At 45.5% G+C, this 20,274-nt stretch overlaps 7 protein-coding genes across 7 annotated transcripts; 4 read left to right on the top strand and 3 right to left on the bottom strand.

Annotated features, from left to right (window-relative positions):
- Positions 1-28: 28 nt before the first annotated feature.
- Positions 29-3,161, bottom strand: RhiXN_11833 (uncharacterized protein; the record flags this gene model as incomplete). Its single annotated transcript, XM_043331648.1, has 16 exons — positions 29-109; positions 157-243; positions 296-406; positions 462-557; positions 604-654; positions 707-868; positions 919-1,002; positions 1,058-1,638; positions 1,686-1,806; positions 1,855-1,971; positions 2,023-2,476; positions 2,549-2,596; positions 2,660-2,777; positions 2,833-2,919; positions 2,969-2,998; positions 3,056-3,161. 16 exons carry the CDS (start codon positions 3,159-3,161, stop codon positions 29-31), a joined length of 2,334 nt encoding a protein of 777 aa, XP_043185158.1.
- A 315-nt stretch (positions 3,162-3,476) lies between these two features.
- RhiXN_11832 (Transposase family Tnp2 protein) lies at positions 3,477-4,109 on the top strand (the record flags this gene model as incomplete). Its single annotated transcript, XM_043331647.1, has 4 exons — positions 3,477-3,518; positions 3,579-3,707; positions 3,735-3,771; positions 3,838-4,109. 4 exons carry the CDS (start codon positions 3,477-3,479, stop codon positions 4,107-4,109), a joined length of 480 nt encoding a protein of 159 aa, XP_043185157.1.
- Positions 4,110-7,081: 2,972 nt separating this feature from the next.
- On the top strand, positions 7,082-7,923 carry RhiXN_11831 (E4 ubiquitin-protein ligase UFD2; the record flags this gene model as incomplete). The annotated part of the gene is made up of 3 exons (XM_043331646.1): positions 7,082-7,196; positions 7,245-7,486; positions 7,540-7,923. 3 exons carry the CDS (start codon positions 7,082-7,084, stop codon positions 7,921-7,923), a joined length of 741 nt encoding a protein of 246 aa, XP_043185156.1.
- Positions 7,924-8,514: 591 nt separating this feature from the next.
- Positions 8,515-10,636, bottom strand: RhiXN_11830 (cytochrome P450 family protein; the record flags this gene model as incomplete). Its single annotated transcript, XM_043331645.1, has 11 exons — positions 8,515-8,593; positions 8,655-8,798; positions 8,858-9,017; positions 9,072-9,306; positions 9,370-9,408; positions 9,476-9,556; positions 9,613-9,716; positions 9,776-9,924; positions 9,981-10,069; positions 10,127-10,226; positions 10,287-10,636. 11 exons carry the CDS (start codon positions 10,634-10,636, stop codon positions 8,515-8,517), a joined length of 1,530 nt encoding a protein of 509 aa, XP_043185155.1.
- A 1,488-nt stretch (positions 10,637-12,124) lies between these two features.
- Positions 12,125-13,821, top strand: RhiXN_11829 (uncharacterized protein; the record flags this gene model as incomplete). Its single annotated transcript, XM_043331644.1, has 6 exons — positions 12,125-12,303; positions 12,354-12,426; positions 12,471-12,523; positions 12,579-12,787; positions 12,846-13,203; positions 13,314-13,821. 6 exons carry the CDS (start codon positions 12,125-12,127, stop codon positions 13,819-13,821), a joined length of 1,380 nt encoding a protein of 459 aa, XP_043185154.1.
- A 236-nt stretch (positions 13,822-14,057) lies between these two features.
- Positions 14,058-15,744, bottom strand: RhiXN_11828 (uncharacterized protein; the record flags this gene model as incomplete). The annotated part of the gene is made up of 6 exons (XM_043331643.1): positions 14,058-14,087; positions 14,151-14,338; positions 14,391-14,774; positions 14,827-15,048; positions 15,109-15,210; positions 15,264-15,744. 6 exons carry the CDS (start codon positions 15,742-15,744, stop codon positions 14,058-14,060), a joined length of 1,407 nt encoding a protein of 468 aa, XP_043185153.1.
- A 2,166-nt stretch (positions 15,745-17,910) lies between these two features.
- RhiXN_11827 (hemopexin domain protein) lies at positions 17,911-19,718 on the top strand (the record flags this gene model as incomplete). Its single annotated transcript, XM_043331642.1, has 3 exons — positions 17,911-18,001; positions 19,035-19,654; positions 19,713-19,718. 3 exons carry the CDS (start codon positions 17,911-17,913, stop codon positions 19,716-19,718), a joined length of 717 nt encoding a protein of 238 aa, XP_043185152.1.
- Between the last annotated feature and the right edge of the window lie 556 nt (positions 19,719-20,274).

Raw genomic sequence — 20,274 nt, 5'->3', positions numbered from 1 at the left:
TCGGTGAATAGGGGGGGGGGGGTATCGTCTAGGTGCGCTTGCGGAGGCTGCGGTCCGAAGGTGGTACTGGAAGCTTGATCTTTAGTGTTCCAACGGCACGAGCCTTCCCCTGGAGTGATATGTAATAATATACAAACAACGTTGGGCAATACTTACCGTATTGATAAGTTCCTGAGCGGTCTCACCGGTTGATTGTGTGGTCACCTTATTCGACGAACTGGCCTTGGGTCCATTGGCTAAAGGCTGTAAATACTATTATGGTAGGGAAGAAAAGATAATCAAGCAGCCCACTAACCTTGGCAGTCTTCTGCTTCCGGCTTTCTGCAAGTTCCTTAGTGATTTGAGGGATCAGGGAAGGGGGGAGGGGCTCAAGCTCTTCCGCTTCGTCCTCCAGTTGTTCGGGAGCCTACCAGATGGGTCGACGGAAGCCAGCAAGGGACGATTTATTGTGCTCAACGTACCAAGCGCCTTTTCTTCCTTGATTGGGGCTCTTCTCTTTCTCCCTCGCCCTCATCGTTGCTAACTTCCTTGGGTTCCTGCAGGGTTTTCTTTGGTTTCTAGGCCATAGGTTAGTCAAAACGCGAGAGGGTTTGTATAACATACCGGGCGTCGAATTGTTTTGGGGCGCTCGTCATCCTCTTCAATGGGCGGAAGCTAAAAGTGTATGTAGTTATTGGCGCCAAAGGTACAAGCATGATGTACTTACTACATTTTTTCGACTCTTTACCATGTCCTTCTCTGCGGCCTTTACATCCTTTGTACGGGAACTGGTACCCTTCTCGGGCTCCGCCACAGGCTCGGGATCGGCGTCAGATGAGCTGGGGGTGGAGTCGACCCGGCGAATTGATTTGGGAACTTGTCGGGCCGACTAGATGAATATAAATTAGCAGTAGCCGTAAATTAAACAAATAGAAAAACCTGTCGCACAGGCTTGGGATCGGCGTCAGACGAGCTGAGCGTGGAATTCACACGGCGAATCGACTTGGAGATTCGTCGGACGGGCTATGTAAAAATGTATTAATAGCAACAATAAACCCAATAGATAAGGAAAAATTACCTCGTTATCCTCGTTGTCCTCGTCGTCGTCCTCCATATTGGCTTCCTTGCGGCGAATAGGTTTGGGCCTTGGAATGAGAGGACGGCCCTCGCACTCCTTTCCCTTTCCCTTCCCGGGACCCAAGGGATCAGCTGTGGCCTTGGCCCCTGCCCGGTCCCGAGAAGCGCCAAGAGCCTTGTCGCGGGCTTGCTCCCTTTCAACAACCTTGTTGGCCTTGCGAATATTGGCGGCGGTTGGCTTAGGAGGCAGGGTTGGGGGTTGGCTAGACGGCCGATCCTTGTCGTCTTCATCGTCGTCTTCATCATCGCCTTCATCACGCGTTAAGTGCCTTGCTTTTTTCGTAGGTCGGGTGGTACCATAGCTGGGGTGGGGTCGTTTCAAGGAGCGGGATGCTGGTTGGGGTTTTGAGGCTGTTTGAGTGTTGTTGTAGCGACGGGCATTGAGGTTGTAGTCATCCTCCTCGCCACTTTCATCCTTGTCTCTGCCCCGGTCTTCACCCCCTATATCTGAATCCTCATCTGAACCCTTGCTGTTGGGATCAGAGGCATTGCGCTTCAGGAACAGCGCAGCTTTAGCATTTTCTTAAAATTTTGTTAGTTACAATTCGATGTAGTAACGTTAGACTTACTGCCGGATCTGGTGTATGCGCTGTTTGATGCAAGATAGCCAGCGCATATAGCATCAATAGCCCAGCTATCATCACCGGACTCGTCGCGAAAGTGATATAGGAACTTATGATGCTTATACATCTATTGATAAACATTAGAGGTAGTCTGTGCTGAAAGAAAACAACTCACATAATTGTTGATCTGGGTTCGCTTCTGGGAACCGTAATTCTTGTATGTCAATTTCTGACCCGGCTTGAGGTCAAGAGTTTGAGGGCAGTATAACACAAGGGCCTTGCGGGCCGATCCCTACACAATAAACTCAGTAATTGAATATATTCAATACAGGAATAAACTCACTTGAACATCCAGCGCCATGTCATAATCATCACGTAGTCCAATTAACTCAAACCAAGGCTTTGAGCCTGGTCCCCCGCGCCCAACCTGGAATCCCTGCGGCTTCTCGATACGCTTGCAGTTCTGTTCGTTCACGCGGGCCTTGCTGTATGGGTTGAAATAACACCCATGTTTGTCGCCAAATAGGTGGCCATTTTCAAGCACATATCGGTACTTGGCCTTCCTAGTGACAAGACGCTCTATTGGGGTTTGTTCAATTTGTTGCTGGCCTTCAATCATAGTGTGGACACGGCCACCGCGTTTCCCGGGCCGTGTCTCATACGAGGTGGGGCATGCGTCGTATGGGTGGGCAGTTGAATTTGCTGGTGGAGGACTTGGGGAGCGGCTCGACAAGGCGGTCTTGCTGCGATTCTTGCGCTGATCCTGTTGAGCAAAGGCATGTGGAGTTCCACTATGTCTGGGTAGGAGAAACAAATCAATCAAAATAAAATCATCATTTTTGTGAGCAAATGTATGCAAATGAACTTACGTAGAGCTGAGTTCAGGCGTCTCCATATTTTCTGGGTCATTTTCGGAGCTGTGATTGGGAATCATACACAACGTGAGTCAAACCAACCAGATGTATGCAAGTTTAACTCACCTCCAAGGCCTGTTCTCCTTAGGATCCGGGGTGGGCAAACGAGAAGACGGGAGAGTTTTGTCTGGGAGAGACTCAACAGACTCTAAAGTGCGGCCAATTGTTGAGCTCATGTTGCCGCCTGATGCTCAACCGGTAAACAGGAAAAGGGAAATAAAGTAGATACTAGGTCTCACCTGTGTATCTGTCCTGTTCTATGGTCACTTTGACATGGTCCAAGGACCGCCTGATTGTAGGGCTCCGTGCACTCTTAGAAACGCAACCTGAAAAAGATAAATATAATAAGAATAAACCTACAAAAGGAGGCATTACCTGAATCTTTGTGAGTTTTACCGGCTTTATCTACAGCAAGAATGTGTTAACAGATGAGAATAATTAACAGAATTAACTTAGGCTTACTGGCCACTTCCATTGCCAGGAATGCTTTGAATTGCTCCCAAGTGGCTTGATCAATATCCATTGAAGACATATGAACTTCTTTATGATCAATGTAGCCTTGAATCATGATGTGGCGTGAATTTGTTACTTACCTCAGATCTGGTTGCACAAGCTCCGCTCAAGTTGGAGGTAGTAGTGACAAGCAAATTGACGTAGAATATATTTTTGGCGCTTTTATTTAGTTGAATATGAGGTGTGTTCTAGAACAGGGACAGGGGAGCAGGGATGGGGGTTGTGGTTAAGAGCAAGGTGGGAAGAGGGGGAGGAGTGCAAAATGAAGATCAACCCTCACGTGATTGTGCCAAGTGATGCGTGTTGTCAATCAAATTTGTCTAAGTCCCCCAACCCCTGTGCAATTCCCTGGCTCCCTGCATATAACACCATGTCTGCTGTTGCTAGACAATTTCCTGGGGACAAGTTGCTAGTTTATTGTGCTCACTGTAAAAAAAATATTAGCTCTAGTACTCAAAATAAACATTTGAAGAAATACTTTGGTACGGCTGATAGTTTGGATAACAATCTGGAATTGAATGCCGGCAACTCTGAGCAGGACGTCAATATGGGCTCTGACAAGGAGTTATCCACAAATGACCTGGATCCCAGTGGTTCACAAGTGAGTGGAATAGTTGAAATTGCCCAGAACTTGGATGCAGAAGACCAGGAGGAAACTCATACATGTGAGTAACTCTTAAATTGAAACCAAATGTATGCTAATTATATTGTATAACAACACCTTCCAGTAGACAATGCAATCAGATTTCATACCTACAAATTGGATGGGGAGCAATCTGAGTGCTCTGACTACTTGCGCGGGAGTTGGTACCATATCCCAACACCCCCTCCTTCTCCCCCAAGCTCCCCTCCACCCAACCAGAATGTTCCTGAACCATTAGAGGATGAAGACAGGTTTCAAAACCTCAATGCTATTGATTTTTGCAAGTATGATCAATGGTACGCTGAGCCGGATACTGGTGAAGATGTTGAAATGCATAAGTCTCATGGAATGATACTCTAGCATATTGATAATGATAGTTACCCAGATGCTGAGACTCTGACAGACAAAGAGGTTGACAGCATTATAATGCTTGCAATCCAACAATTTGGCACAGTTACACAAAGCAACTACAAGCGCATTTGATACTCATATTGACATAAACTGCAGCTTCTCACATCCCACCACTTGCAAACTCAAATTGCAAAGCTTTCCGGTGTCAACCCAGTTAATATTGACTGCTGTATTAATGTTTGTCACGCATTTACTGGGAAATATGCCAAAGAAACTATTTGCTTGGTATGCAATGCGCCTTGCTACAACTTCAAGAATTGCCCATGCCAGGTCTTTCAGTACCTTCCTGCATCCCTGCGCTTTTGCGCTTACTTCAACAATCCTGACTTAATCCGCAAGATGCTATACCAACATGAATTCAAGCATTTGTCATGCCCTAGAGGCGTGACCACCTTAAAAATCCACTAAGTTGAAGAAATAGTGAATATATGCGCTATTTTCATGAAGATTTATGGATATATGCATCTTTATGCTATTTAGGCGCTGAGCGCTTATTATGTAATCTCATCACATGACCTTTAGTCATGTGATCTTGTTTCCTTATCTCTGGTCATGTGACCTTATCTTTGTTATGATGTTTGTACATGTAATTACTCTTCCCCTTCTCTGTTGAATATATAAGGAGGGTTCTGAGAGCCTTAAGCCTCAGAACTCAACCTCTTATCCCTTCCACACCTACTACCCTAAGACATACACCTAAGAGTATTGCCTGAGAGCATACCAGTCCCTGTCAAAGGTCCCTTGCCCAGCTGTCTTAACAGCATAGTGCACTCTTACTACATTGGTCTTGTCCAACCCCTTATCTGGCAGTTGCCTTGAGCTCTGTTAGATCCTACTAGCCCATACTTAAGTCCCTCTGGGCTGTTAGCTAGTTAGGTTTACCCTGTGGTAGTTGTTGGCTCTGACACATTGGCTTGGACATATCAACAATTTTTTCAATTCTCAGATCTACAAGCAGCTGCTGAGGACAAACATTGTCATTGATGGTGCAGATACTGGCGTCCAACACTTCCCGGGAAAGCACAACATTGCCATTGCCCTTATGTCCAATGGTGTCAACATCTTCAATCAGGGCTCCAAGGAGACTAACACGTGTTGGCCAATCATGGCCCAGAACCTCAACTTGCTGCTGGAGGAACGCGCCCAGATGCGCAATCTTATTCTGTTAGGTGTAATTCCTGGGCCAAACAAGCCCAAGGATTTTGACTCATTCCTTGTCCTGTTTGTTGAGGAATGCATTGATCTTGCAAAAGGCATTGACACATATAATGCAATGACTGGTCAAACATTCACCTTGCATGTCCTAGACATCCTTAAGGGTTGTCTAGGTAGTGGGCGCTTGCAGCTGTATGGAACTGAGTAAGGACCGCATAAGGCGGTGGGGTTGCTACCTACAACAACTAACTATCTAAGTACAGTAACCAAGGCCTGTAAGGGCAATGGCAAGCTAAGTAACTACAATGAGGAAGCCGCTTAAGGCAGTGAGTACAGGAGTGGGAACTAAGTGCTTACTGGCCTAAGGCCTTGTACAGTGTGGAGTGCAACAAGAGGTAATCAACCTGGGTGTTACCATGGTCAGTGTGCCTCCTTATATATTCCAAGTGTCTACTAATTACAAATACAGTATGTCAAATATGTGATCCAATAAGAACCCCGCTCTGCAGTTGGCCTTACTCATGCATACGTGTTACTGACGTGCCATGATGATGTCATAGGTGGAGGTGGCTACATGTGCTTGAGTAAGCGCAGATGGGGACGTGGCTTGGCGCTTAGTGTATGATATAAGCGCCAAGATCACATGATTGAAAATGTCATCTGTTCAGCTTTGTTTAAATTCAAGAAAATGGGAATAAATTCCCTGGTATTGATTGTGTCTACAACATTGCGTGTCCACCCAGTCATTATCTCTGGCAATATGCAGGCTATCAAGTACCTGCAGAACTTCAAAGGTCCAAATGGTTGTGTCCCATGCTGTGGGTGCTTGATGGTTGGCGTCTACCACGCAGACAAAAAGACTTATTACATACCTCTAGCTGAGCCTGTTGCTACTGACAGTTCATTGGCTAATGTTAACTCATACAATCCCCACAATCTCCCACTTTGTACTGACAAGAAGACAAGTATTCAAACTAGGAAAATCAACAAAGCTCTGACTGCTGGCCTTGCAGAAGACTTATGCAAAAGAACTGGTATCTGTGGTCCTTCAATTCTTGATTGCATTCCCTCCATCCAACGCCCATCTTTGTATCCTCATGAATTCATGCATCTATTTTTACTTAACCACAGCCCAGCTCTGGTCTTGCTCTGGGTTGGTACTCATCCTGGTATATCCAATGCAGGCTCTGGATATTACTTGCTCTTGTGTGCTGTCTGGACCGCTATTGGAATTGAGACTGAAGAAGCAACATACTTACTGCCAGCAAGGTTTATTTGACCTCTCCCCAATATTGCTACCAGTGTCAACCTCTATAATGCTGAGTCTTGGTCTTTCTGGCTTGTCTACATTGGTCCTGTGGTGCTACAAGGCCAACTCCTGCCAAAATACTACAACCATTACCTACAACTTGTTAGCATTCTCAAATGCTTGCTCAACCTTGAGAACACCATACAGCAGATCAAAGAGCTCAAACAGGAAATTATTGAATATGTAGAAAAATTTGAAGAGTAAGTAAAATTGAGTATCAATATTTAGCTCTGAACTGAATAATTGCACAAGATACTACTATCAGTACAATTACAACCGCTTGAGTGTGTGTTGACTTACGCTCCACGCTCTGCTTCATGTTGCCAACAATGTTCTCTGCTGTGGTCCTGTATGGGTTGCTTGGTTGTTCTCTGTTGAGCAATACTGTTGGGAGATTGTTGGATGCGCAAGGTCAAAAGTTGTTCCATATTCTACCATTAATTGGCATATTCTCCAAATGGCTCAACTTGCTTTGGTTGCTTGTTGCTTCCCAATTATCCGCAAGGCAATGCTCTTTGGAAAATCTCAAGCACCCGTCCAATCCAGTAAGATGGAAATGATATACCATGGTTGTATGTACTATTCTTATCACTTAGTTCATTACTAACGTATTGCAATAGACCCCAATACAATTCTCTGCTACCCCCATCTGCCTGGATTTCCCCTCAACCCCCACGTACGCTGCCGTCTAGCTCAATATTTCCACACCAACTACCAAGAATGGACTTTCCATGCTTGGTTGGCATTCATTCCTGACTGTGCTGAACGCTGGGGAAAGCTCCGAATCCCAGAAGGTGATAGCGTTTGTTGTGCAGCTGTTGTCAATCCTCTCTTGTTGTACGGCAAGCGTGACTCCTCTTTTGTTTGAGTAAGTACGCGGGAAACTTGCTTGTTCTTTTGCTGAATTAGTATCAGTACAAATTTCAAAGGGATTTGAATGAAAACTTTTGTAATCAACCTTGCAACATGGTCAATGCGTTTGGATATGGACGCCTTGACTTTATCATTGCGCTTACGCTCCCACGCAGCAAGAAGTTCAAGATTGACAAGCCAACACTTCATATATTGGCGCATATAACTGAGGCCAAGGGTGCAGAGGGCAATGCAGCAACAGATTTTGTCTCTTTTACACAGTTTGGCCGCTTGATTATTCTTGATGTCACATCAGTTCAGAGGGTTGTTGGCCAAATTTACACTAAGGGCGTCAAGGAGTTAGGGGAGTGGTATATCATTGACCGGACCCTTGACTGTTGCGAAACGGTATTTCATCCGGCCAAGCATCCATACGACGACGATTAACTTATATGTGTATTATGTATCTAAACAGCTGAGTATAATTTACATGTATTTCACGTCTAGTCCGGTCCATCAGAACCATCGCACATTGTTTACATGCGCGACACATAAACCGGAACACAGCTAAACCTGAAGATGAGGTAGGTAAATATTAGTTGAAAATTTTACCTGCTGACCACATATAAAAACACTTATTCATGCTTCACTCAGGTAAATTTAGCTGGTTCCCTTTTCTCTGTGCTTGCGGGGTTTTGTCTGAGATAAAAGTGGCACGCCAAGGCGTACTGCAAGACTCGGTGTGTGCGGAGCTGGACTGTGGAGGAGGTCAAGCGCAAGCCAACACAGCATGTATGCGGGTCGTGCAAGCCACCAGTCACATGACAATTTCACTTTGTGCTTTCGTTTCATGAATTGTTAGGTTTACGATCATCACTTTGTGCTTTGCTATTGGTATATTTGTAACACAATATCAACGAAATATAGTCGGACAGCATTATAGGATATTAAACACAGACTATATGATTTTTCTAATTCTTTTCATTTCGATATTCTGTACTTATATCAATCACGACTTAATTTCCAACTACTCTAAATCTAGAACATTGTATCCCGAATAATTTGTTTTATCCTTTCTGACCTTGGTTTGACATTGCATTGGAACGGTCTGGGGTGGCTGCAATGTCATATTTTATGGATTCAATGGCGTCGAGGGATACTGACGCATTACTACTTACCTCACGGTCCCATTGCAGTACTCTAGAGAAGGAAACACAGAGTTCCCATCCGTTCCAATAGGCGCAGTTATCTTGTACGCAGCCAGTGTGAGCGCTATTGACAACCAGACGGATGAACGGGCAACGGCTATTCCAGGACAACGACTGTGCCAGCTTCATTAGTCTCAAGAATAAGATTCATCATAGTCGACATATATACATACCGACGACCAAACCCAAAGACAACTTCTTCTGGATCCGGTTCTGGGTTTTCCCGGAAAAAGCGTGATGGATCAAAATTTTCGGGATTCTGGTAAACATTTGGATCACGAAGCATGTTCCAGATATTCGCAATAACTGTCGAATTTGCTGGGATACGCAATCCTTCCGGCATACTATCATCAGTATAGTCTACCTTGGCGATAGAGGAGAACCTACCTTCGTACTCGTCGTCTGTTTGTGAGCCAAGCCGATGTGGGATACCAATTGGTGCTATGGGCTTCCATCGCATAACTTCCTTGAATAGGGCTTCGACATACGGGAGTGAAGCTCGGTCTTTGAATGTGGGTAATATATCTTTTCCAAGAGTTTCTTCAATTTCTTTTTGTGCTAGTCTTTGTGCTTCCGGGTAATGAAGCATAGCCACGAAGAACGTGGAGATGGCTGAGACGGTCTGTATCCATTAGTTGAGATATTGAAGAACAAAAACTCTGCTTGGTTGTAGATATGAACGTACCGTATCAGCTCCACCCGCATATAAAGAAGTAGCGGCAGCCTGTGTCGGATCAATGAAATCAGAAAGGTATGCAGCATGATAACATGTATAATCGGGATCGTCTTACCGGAATAAATCTTTTGTCGTTCTCGTGGCCCGATTCTTCGAGCCACTGGGAAACAAAGGACGACTCTGCAAGATCGTCCTGCTTTATGCATCGAATTAGTACCTGGGTTCTGGAAGAGGATGTACTCAAATGCACACCATTTGTTTGTACACAAATTCCATTGGAAGGTCGATAAGCTCTGATAGCTCTTGACGCCATCTCATAGCAGTACGTTTGAATGGGGCCCATGGGACATATCTTACTGGCAAGAATAAATTTACAGCCACTATAAGAGCTGATTAAATTGTTCATTGAACTCACGTATGGGGAAAACATCGACCATGAATGTTCCCGGGGTTGATGCCAAGGAAAATACGTCCATGACGTGTTCAGCCTTTTCGATATATTCGTCATCTTCATCTTTTGGGATATATCCATATGTTAACCGCACAACCGACGCTCCCGCGGTGCTGTGGAGAACTTCAATTAACGTGGGCGGACAGTGTTGATTTCAAAATATACTCACTGTCTGATATGAGCCAAGAAGTTCTCAGGCGACAATAACAGCTTTTGAAGAAACCGATACGCCTCCTTTTCTTGTTGAGGTTCCCAATCCTAGGAGACATTCATATATGTCATTTGAAGCCCCTGAATAATATTCACGCAACGAACCAGGATTTTTTTAGAACTCATACTGTTGTGCATGTATCTGCGAATAACCCTTGTCCGTTCGGAATAGTCGGACATTCCCAACAATTGTCTCCACCCTACCCTATTAGATTTGAGTTTGACATAATGAAATCAGCATTATAATTTATAATTCAATGCTCACAGATCCTTGAGCATCACCATACTGGGTCGGTCGCTATATTTATTCGACCTTTTCTCAAGTAATTCCAAAGCGGCCTCACGGGTGTTGAGGACGACCGTATCGGTACCTAGTACTCGGAAATGGATAGTGTCGCTTTTTGTCTTGTTAGCCCATCGGGTGAACCAAATCCAAATCGGCTCCGTTGCATCCGGCAAGGAGAAGAAACTGCCGATGATTGGCCAACATGGAGGGCCGGGAGGCAATGGAAGACTAGACACACGAGATGAAGCTTTGAAACGTCTTCGGCTGAGCAACGCGATAGCTGCCACGGTCAAAAAGGCAAGGGTGTATTCTAGGTGGCTGAAGGGCATTATGAGTTAGAGAGGGTAACGGCCGCGTGCTAGCGATACTTATATGTAGAAGGTTGATGTATTATCCAATCAAGCAAAAAGAACCATACAGGAAGCCGCCGAGAAATACCAAATAGCTACACACCCTTGTGCTAATCGGTATACGAAGCCTCAATTTGCAACAAATATGCATTTGCATGTATTCTATCGGTTACTTGTTCAGGCAACAAGTGCCGTAGTTGCCGCCGGCGGAAAGCAAACTCAAACGCCGCGTCTCGGATGTCGGGTGAAAAGAGCTTGCCAAAAAATGCACCCATGAAGTGCATATATTTCAGGTGCACGTGCCATTACAATAGCTCCTCAAACCGTCGATGAGTTGATAAATTAAGGCTTTAATGTTCTTCCCTTGCTACTGTTGACTTAGCGTAGGTATGACCGTGAACTGAAGGAGATGAGCCGGCCCAAATCATGGGATGTATGGGTGGAATAAGGAAATAAGTTCTAACAAGAACCTGCTAGATATCAATATTATAGCTCGATTTTGCATGTATTGCGCGACCGAGTTACCTTAGTAGCTGGGCCCAAGCACTCCAGAAATTAAGTCTCGTTTCCGGCTCGATCCCTTCTATCACCTCTACGCCTGTCATATTTCGAGCGAAATGAGGATCTCTGTTGTACCTTGGCCCGTTTTTTCTGTTGATTATGAGCGGCTTTGTCTTATTCGCGCTTGTCTTCCGCTACGGCCGAAATGGCAATTGTAATATAAGTAAGAATATTAAAGTGACGCAAATTGCACCTCCTGCGTATATGCTCACTCAGAGTCTTCCTGTAAGCTTCGGTTCGCTACATGGTATCAAAGCTGAGATTGGAATGGATATATAGTAACATGGGTAATATGTGAGTAAAACAATAAATATGCGGAAGAAATTGAGGGATGGTCAATGGGTGCTGAGCAGCGAGAGGACAGACTGAATCCTCGCTCAGTACGCCATTCCGAGGACGCAGTATCGAATGTTGTTTGGCCGATTCACGTGACAGCAATCTTCGCCTTCGGTCAAGTGCCACTGCTACATGTGATGCCTCCGCGCGCTGTGGCTCGCATGTCCATTTTCTAAATAGCTCGACCACTCGTTTGGCGGATTTCTGACTCAGAATGAACCTTGAGATTGGAGATTTTATTGCATATCCGCGGTGTTAAGACGGATAATTGTTATCCTACAGCGTCACCCACCAGATTTGTATGTCTTTTCAACTTTTCGAGCTGCGGTACGCCAGTTGAGTCCATTGATGCGGATTTCTGTCCCGCATTACATATTCATCTTTTTGATTGGTTACTCCTTGAATGAACACTCTTGCTTGGACAGTCCCCAACTCCATAAATCTCCTCGGACTTGTCCAGTAAGGGCCATGACCCATACTGCGGCTTCAGTCCGTCGTGTAAAATACTTCTTAGCTTGGTCGTTTCTCGCACCCTTTTCTCGACTTTCTGTAAGTAGCAAGGGCAGGGCAATGGCCACGCTGGACTTTGATGATAGTCTTGTTGAGAGACTTTTCCCTGCTCCTATCTTCGCTTCTACATATACCAGTTCATCTGCACCGACCCCTAACGCCGGAATCACTCCAGATTCTACGGCTGAGCTAAGACGTCTGTTGACCATAAGAGGTTCCATGCGTTTCGCAATCACAAAGTGAGTCGCTTTTGATGAACCAGAGCCTGGACTCTTATTCTACTGCACAGGAATTCCATAATCATTTATCGCATCACCTGTTCGCAGCCTACGGAATCGGAGCCCCAGGACATGTCTTCCAAGGTGCCTTCGATGTACAAGCGAAATACTAACGCCAATCATACAAGTCTCCAGGGCCCATCACCCACGAGAACTGGACCAAGCATCCAGACAATGAAGAGTAAGTCGATTATATTCTTATAAAGAGCCATCTGATTTATCTAATTTTTGCCCAGCTTCTACAATGAATACACGAGCTTCTTCTCGGAGGAAATCCAAACACATGGATTACCCCAGACTCTTGAAAAATTTGTGTTTAGCAGCGGGGCAAAGTGGACCAAAGACGGGCCTCTCATGTTGGACCGATTTATGTCTGCGGTAATTCACCATCTGATACACCTTGGGCACGTTGTCGAGTCTGGAGTGGAAGGAATGGTCGTGGAAGGTGAATTCATCTACGCTGAGCATGTATTAATCCATTCTAATCAGCTTGCACGACCCAGGATTGGCTCAAACTGCGGTTCATGATGTTGATCACGAGAATCTCTATGACGCTAACTACTTCAACCCTCCAAGCTCTGCTGGAAGCCACCTCCCTTCCCTTGACTCCGCGCCGTCCCTCATAACGCCAAACACGAAACCCCAGCATACGCATGCGTTCACCATCCTTGCACGTATCCTCGAAGACGACCGTCCAGAAGCCGGAAAAACCTGTACGAAAGACAGCACGGCCAAGTTTATCGACACGCTGAACAGTGCTGGGGTATCGTTCAGGAGTATACATCCCTCTGGAAAGTCAGCGAGGATGGAAAAGAGATACAAGAGTGATTGGAAGATTTCGCCTGGCTGGCGCTTTGATGTGTGGGGTAAGGGGATGGAGAAATAATCGTGAATTCAAGGTAGACTCCTTTTTGTGAGCTTCTGTAACGACAACATCTAACCATTGACAGTCTGACTTGACGCGTACCCAGGGTTCATCTATTTACCTCGAACTTGTTTGTTCCCTCGATTTTATCCCTCCTCAAGCCTGCATACAAAGAAGACCTTTTGCGTGCGTACTTTCTGGTCCTCCTTGGGTACTTCGTGTGCCACGGTCGTCCCGCCCTCGATATCAAAGGTTTCTTCTCCGTGACCGCCGACCCGAAGCCTGATCAGTCAAGCTCTCTTACTGATTTGTCCGAACGAGTTGGAGATCCGTGGTACACTCTCTTGGCGGAAATTATTCCCCACCGAGATGAACATCACATCAAAACTGAGCGCACGCTTGCCCATTGTGCCGCACTCTACGGCACGCGTCCGAAGGGTCACCTTTCACACACCGGGCTTAAAGGTAGCAGAGAAATTGACGGAACGCTGTTTGTCCGAACCGGAGGACTGCTCATGGATGTGCTCCAGTGGACATCTAGCCCAGGATGTATGGGTGACCAGGACTATGGAGAGCAAGCACTGTGGAGTAAAAGCGGGCTCGGGTGGGATTGAGTATAGGGATAGGTCTCGTATCCGGAATGCCTTTTTTTTCGGACTCGTACGTAACTGACCATTTACACTTATGGACCCCACACTTTTCGTCTATCCCTGTCGTGTCTAAAAGTAACTGCTCCGAATAAATGCACAGTTTACGATAAGTGAAGATGCAAATTCATTTTCTTCGTTCACGGAAACAAAAAGGAAGATGCAGCTACAACACCGAGAAAAAGGGCCCCGAGTCCAGGGGGTTAGTGTCTTCTATTTTCGATCACAAAAACCTACGGATGATAGTGAGTTAGGTTGAGCTTAAGCTTGTGGCCACATGGGCTGTCCAAACATACCTCTCCGGTCTCGTCGGAAGTCGCGTACAGTTCCCCCTGCTTACCGAATGCCAAAGCAACAGGGCGAATGCATTGTGAAGGGCATTTGGTCTTATCGGGCGCATACAATATTTGCTCGTACCCTTTAGTGGAATTAGCGGATGCACGTGGAGCATCGTTCGCCCATGGAATACGAACAACGCTATATCCTACATCATACTAGATTTCAATCAATGATAGCGCACTTAGAATAAAGCTTACCTGTTGGTGGGTTGCTATTGAAGGACCCGTGGAAGGCTGAGAACGCATCGCCGTCCCAGTTGCGGGTGAGGCCAACATCGTTATTTCTAGAGCCGTATTTCGAAGTATCGTAGAAAACAAAGTCGAGAGGCGCGGAGTGTGCTTGAAATAAAAGACGAGATGGTTTACTGTTTTTTGGGTTTTGACACCAAGCATCGTCGGGCTGGCTCCCTAGTGGAAGGATCGAGAATTGGGCGCCCGTCGGCAAGTCGAAGACGGGTTGAGACCAATTGCGAGGAACAGAAGAGGAGTTCCAAGTGGTAAAGCAATATGGGTACCCATAGAACTTGCGCTCATTGGGAATCCTTTCGGGCTCGTGAAGAGAAATCCGGTTGAGCTCCTCCGCTATTTATGCATGTTTTAGTCTTGAGCGATTCAGCCACAGTTTATCACCCACCCGGATTATCATTGTGTACGTCAACACCGCGCCACAGAACGTTGTCCGAGCCATTTTCAATCCCCCACAAGTCCTTTTTATCCTTTGATAGAGCAATACCAACACTGTTACGGACTCCCCACGCCAGAATTGTCCCTTCGTTCCAACTATAACCTTGCGCAGGAATATGTTTCTTGGTGAGAGGAAATCGTCTGATTTGAGCACGTCCCGTATTCACATCGGCTAATGAAGGTACGTATAGGGTTGAGTATTGAGCGGTCCTGAGTTACTCGGATAACATACCCGCCCCGTCATCAGAGTTTCCAGCTGAGCCACGACTAACAATGATATATTCCGATTGTTGATTGGCGTCGGGCTGCAAAAGCAGAGTTCGTGTAACATGATCTGGCAATGGGTCGAAATATATTAGATTAAAAGAGTATAGTTGTATGACTCACTGGGGTTTGTGTCGTTGAAGTTGCCAGGATTCGTCATATTGTACACGAGTATAGTGGAATTTCCAACAATCACAGCGTTCTTTGGGTCGTACTCCCACCGATATAGAGTCTCCTGCGAAGTGGCATACAAGTACTGCTTGTCTTTCTTCCCAGGAATCGGTCCAATTTCGATTCCGTGCTCAAGATCCGCTTGTGATATTACAACGCGCTTCTCCCACCCGACGCAAGTTGAATCATTTCGTTTTGTTAGGGAAACCATTCCCTTGAGCCTTTCAATGACCAGCAGATTATTCTGTCCATCGATGCGGATGCCACGGGGCTCGGTCAAGTTGTTGAATATAATGTGAGCAGAGAGTCCTTTGGCAGTTGAAGGTGGGTACGTAAATGATAGCGACGATAGAGGTTTACATTCGCCTGGAGTGCTGGGCAGTGCCAAGGTATACAGGGCACTGCTGAAGAGAACGATGGAGAGGGCACGCATCTCGAGCTAGGGACCAGTGCTTGACGCCTCGCCTAGTTATAAAGTCTTGGGTATAGAATAGGACCTTGCCAAGAGTAAGTTTGGTGATGAACTGCTACCACGTGGGCACCCTACGACTCTACAATCAACTGCGCCGGCGCTAAATTAGTAATTTAACCTTCTCGGATCCGTTTCGGCCAGCCGAATCTTTCCGAGATCCTATGTCTCAAAGCGATCTCAACTTCGCCCAATACATGCATTGACACAATGCTGCTACCATCGACATGGTAATAACTAAAACCCTTTTGCCGTCACTGCGTTGTAAAAATAGATATGAACAATGCGTTACAGAAATTGTTCCTGGATTCGGGCATCGTGTAAGTGGTACGAGGCCGCAATTGAATGGGGCGCAATATAGCTGCTTCTTCCGGACTCTGATTATAATTCGAAGAGATTTTTCTTGTTAAAATCACACGTGTAAGACAGTTGGTAGAGAGTTCCTGAAGCCTCCTATTTTCTCTATCGTCTCTGGTGATCAATGCCACGTACACTAATTTGCAATATAACTCTCTACTCCGCTTTGTTTGATTATTCTCTTACTCAAAATTGTTCAATTCCAGTGCTACTGCCCGACCCAACCATGTAGCTGTATCACCCCATAGGGCCTGGTCCAAAGACGCCATATAATGTGCACAATTAGAAAAACTAATTGGAAACTGAACAGCTCAGCAACGCTCGGGAGCACCACATAACAGTCCCATATTCAAGAAGTCACCATATTCTGTTAAACCGGATCGAATGTCAAACGGTTTATAGTATATAAAATGCAGTTAATTAAGCGATACTAAGCTCAGTAGAATGAGGAACGCCGAGTAATGATGATAAAGAGGAAAAACCGCAGTGAGAACTGACGGTGTAAATTGTAGTCTTGTATATTAAGTAGAGTCGATATCTCCGAGGCGTAGAAAGCTCGGAGTACATGTGGAAAAAGGTAAACTTAGAAAACGGAACATACAAGCGATAAGAGAAGGTACAAGCGATCTATGTATAGTATGTGCGTTGGAATGTTCGTGTGGGTTGAATCGCATAGCCGTAGATGGCGTGACTATGCGTCATGTTCAACGTATTCAAATGCTATCATTAGTAGTTCAACACCTTTCTTGATTTAGAGAACTATATAAGTGAAAATTTCTCAAACTATAATGACGGCGCTGGTGCTTCTGAACCTTTCAAGTTTCAGTTGAGCCATTCTCAGTATTCCGAGCGAATAAATTTCTCGTCGATTAAATAACATATGCATTGTGTTGGTGAAATGGCGTTACCGCAACAGTGAACAGTGTATTTGCGATTCACACGCACATGGGCTCGGGTTGTTGATAGGTTCTAATCATAAGGCCTTAGGTAAGTTCATCGGGCCGCTAAACCATCCCAAAGTTCATGGTTCACTTAACAGTATTGTCCGCATTGGTATAATTAACTCTATGTATTTCTTACACAGCAACGCCCAGTACGGCGGGATGGGGCAGACTACTTTCGTTAACGTCCCAGTGTCATCTCATCCTCGAGCTTGCTCGGATTATGTTGGTCAATTCAATACTATTCTGTGTAGTATTTGGATATCTGTGATCGTTTATATAGGCTTATCAACACCCACAACAACAAAGATATTAAACTATAAGCACTCTGCGCCGATTACCCCTCTGATGTCTAGGACCTTTGCGCTAAGGTCACATATATCAACAAAATTCACAAGCCCATGTTGGCTTGCGCCACTTCCTTTCCCATTATCGCCGCACGATGGCTTCCTACATACATACAAGAGCACCTATATCAGAATGTTATGTGGATTTGCACGATTGCATGATTGCCGGCCGTACATCTCACAAACCAACGGGGGAGGGGGATACGGCACCCTTATACATTGATTTAACGCGAGCACTCTGGTTCATACTCTCGGGACTAAACCCGAGGGAGGGCGACACTCCAGCGTAGATATAAGTACGTAAACTCTGTCCTCAAACCGGGAACTACTCATCTCACTTCCTTTTTCTGTTTTCAGGATGCATAGAACTTTACTCAGGCCCTACCATCGATCCCATCTCAAAGTAAAATTAAAAAATAAAGCTGAACCACAAGAACGGAAATATGGAAGCTTCAGTTATAATGACGACATAGGCATCATATGCGATGTCGATTGTCGTGGATCAATATTACTCCTGTATTGAAATCATCGGATTATCACCAATGGGTCTAGAAAAGATTGCTGATGCACTTGGAGGTAAACACAGAGACTCGACCGGCTTGTGATTGGTTCTCCGTTACTCTGGGACATGAATTCTAACATACACCCATGAATTAAGAGAAGCAGCAACGATTACCCCTTGATCAAACATCGGATTCCGGTATCCAGATATAGGTTCACAAGTGCGCTCGCGGAGCCGATGTACTATACCTAACTGGGGAGGATCCGCGTTGGTGGAGAATCGACCGGACAGAATAGCCACACCCACACGTCCCTGGGTGTGAGATCGCGGGTTATCTTGATGCTTGACGACTGCATTGCTCTTATTGCACCACGAAAGACTACATGTAAGAATTGTATGCTATGCATGATTGTACAGATATCACGCAGAAATCAAATACCTTGCATAATGGCTGACCAACCACGAACGATCTCGTGACCTTGATTGATCGGCGGAATGTGATCAATCATTTTAAGATACTTCCGCGTCTCTCATGATCCAGCAAGAAGTTCCTGATACGAAGAGAGTTGGGGTCGATAGCGTGGTGATGTGCACTATTGCGTCGTGTATTGGTCATAGCCCATCCTACCTATGTCATGAAGCTGTGGAAAAGGAGCCAAAATCCACAAAGTAGGTAAGGCTTCGAGTTAGTTTGATACATTACTGACACCGAAGCCTGATCCAACTCCTCAGAGCCTGATTCATTGTTTTTCTTCTTGTCTAGAAGTTTTGGACTCGCCGTCATAGCCTGATGAAAGGTACCCATTACAACCTTACTTTCAATGACGGCATTCGGGCTTTCCTAGACTAAATATGTATCATTTCCTGTAGCATTCAGGAGCCACTATTTGAACTGCTATTTGAGATAGATCTCCAAGTTCGGTCACACCAAGTTGGTCACACAGGGCCGGGGCCTCATATAAATACCCCCAGCACTTGCAGACCATACCCAGCATACCTAGCAATCTTACAGACCTACCCCCCCTGTTTATACAGTCTACTGCAAAGAATGACCGGCACAGCCTCTATCTATATTCCAAACGAGGACTCGTCTTAATTTTTTCAAAGATAACCAATATGCCAAGATAAAGTGGTCTCCAAGTGAGGACTCGAGCTCTCTTGGGTTCGGACCGACCAAAATTTCGGAGTGGGCTACGCTTAACAAGCTGAAGTTCGACCGTGTCGACGCCATCTTGCCGGCCAAGCCACACATTAATCGCGGCTTGTTCTTCTCCGCGTCTAATTATGCAGACATCGAATATGTTCCATCGAGCGGCGAAGAAGCTTTGATCCACCACGGATCATTCCAAGAGAAGTGGCCCGCGCTGGTGAAAGCCAACTTTTATCACGTAGACGCCGCATTCTGGGTTCCCGGTAAAACGGACGAGGCCTACTTTTTTAGCGGTTCCCAGTACTGCCGCATCAAATTCTCATACGATGGGAAGGTCAATAAACTGGTCGAAGGCCCAACCGGAATCGACCGCAGTTTTCCTCGCATGCAATTAAGCACTGGCAGAATTGATACCATTGTTCCAAGGCCGGACGATAGCAGCAAATTTTACGTTTTTTCCGGCAACAAGTATCATTCTTACTACATCAATCCTGACCGCCCGGATGAGCAAGAAATGTGGGGTCTTTTCACGGTAGCTCATGGGTGGGGAGCTCTGGTCGAGGCTGGGTTCTACAAGGTGGGTTATATGCGTATCTCGGATAGCGAGATATTGATCTCACCGGTTTGATTCATAGGAATGATAGGTGGACCTATTGGCATCTTAGCGATGGGATGACCGCAAAACTGAAGAGTATTGGTGTTTGGCATGAAACTACTGTATCGAACTGTGAAATTGAAACGTCTGAGATGAATAAAGTGTGCTATTTAAATTTCAGGACGAAGTGAGAAAAGCTTACGAGTACGATAGTCTTAACTTATGAAGTATCTCGAAGACTCATAGGCCACTTATTGGCTATTAGAGTTATACTTGAGACGGAGGGTGTAAAAAAGGAGTTATATGGGGGCGAATGAGGTACCGCACGCCAGGCATCGATTACTGTAGTGATGATTACATGTACTTACATGCGCTATGGCAGATTCTGGTGTCCTGTGGCCTCGTAAACCTCAGCACAATCTGGACCATAGCCTAAGCCCAAAGAGATACCGTTCTGTGTTTACGGTATAAAAAGACTCCACTCCCGAAGCAGTTGTGTCGAAAAGTGGCTTAGTATTCTGTGTGCGCGACCTACCAAGGTTTTATGCAAGAGTAGATTCATGTAAGTCTCTTGAGCTTTGTAATTACGTATAGAGCACGCA

This window comes from Rhizoctonia solani, chromosome 12, assembly GCF_016906535.1.
Source record: "Rhizoctonia solani chromosome 12, complete sequence".
In the NCBI taxonomy this organism is placed as follows: Eukaryota; Fungi; Basidiomycota; class Agaricomycetes; order Cantharellales; family Ceratobasidiaceae; genus Rhizoctonia; species Rhizoctonia solani.
This window is presented reverse-complemented; position numbering and strand designations above follow the sequence as displayed.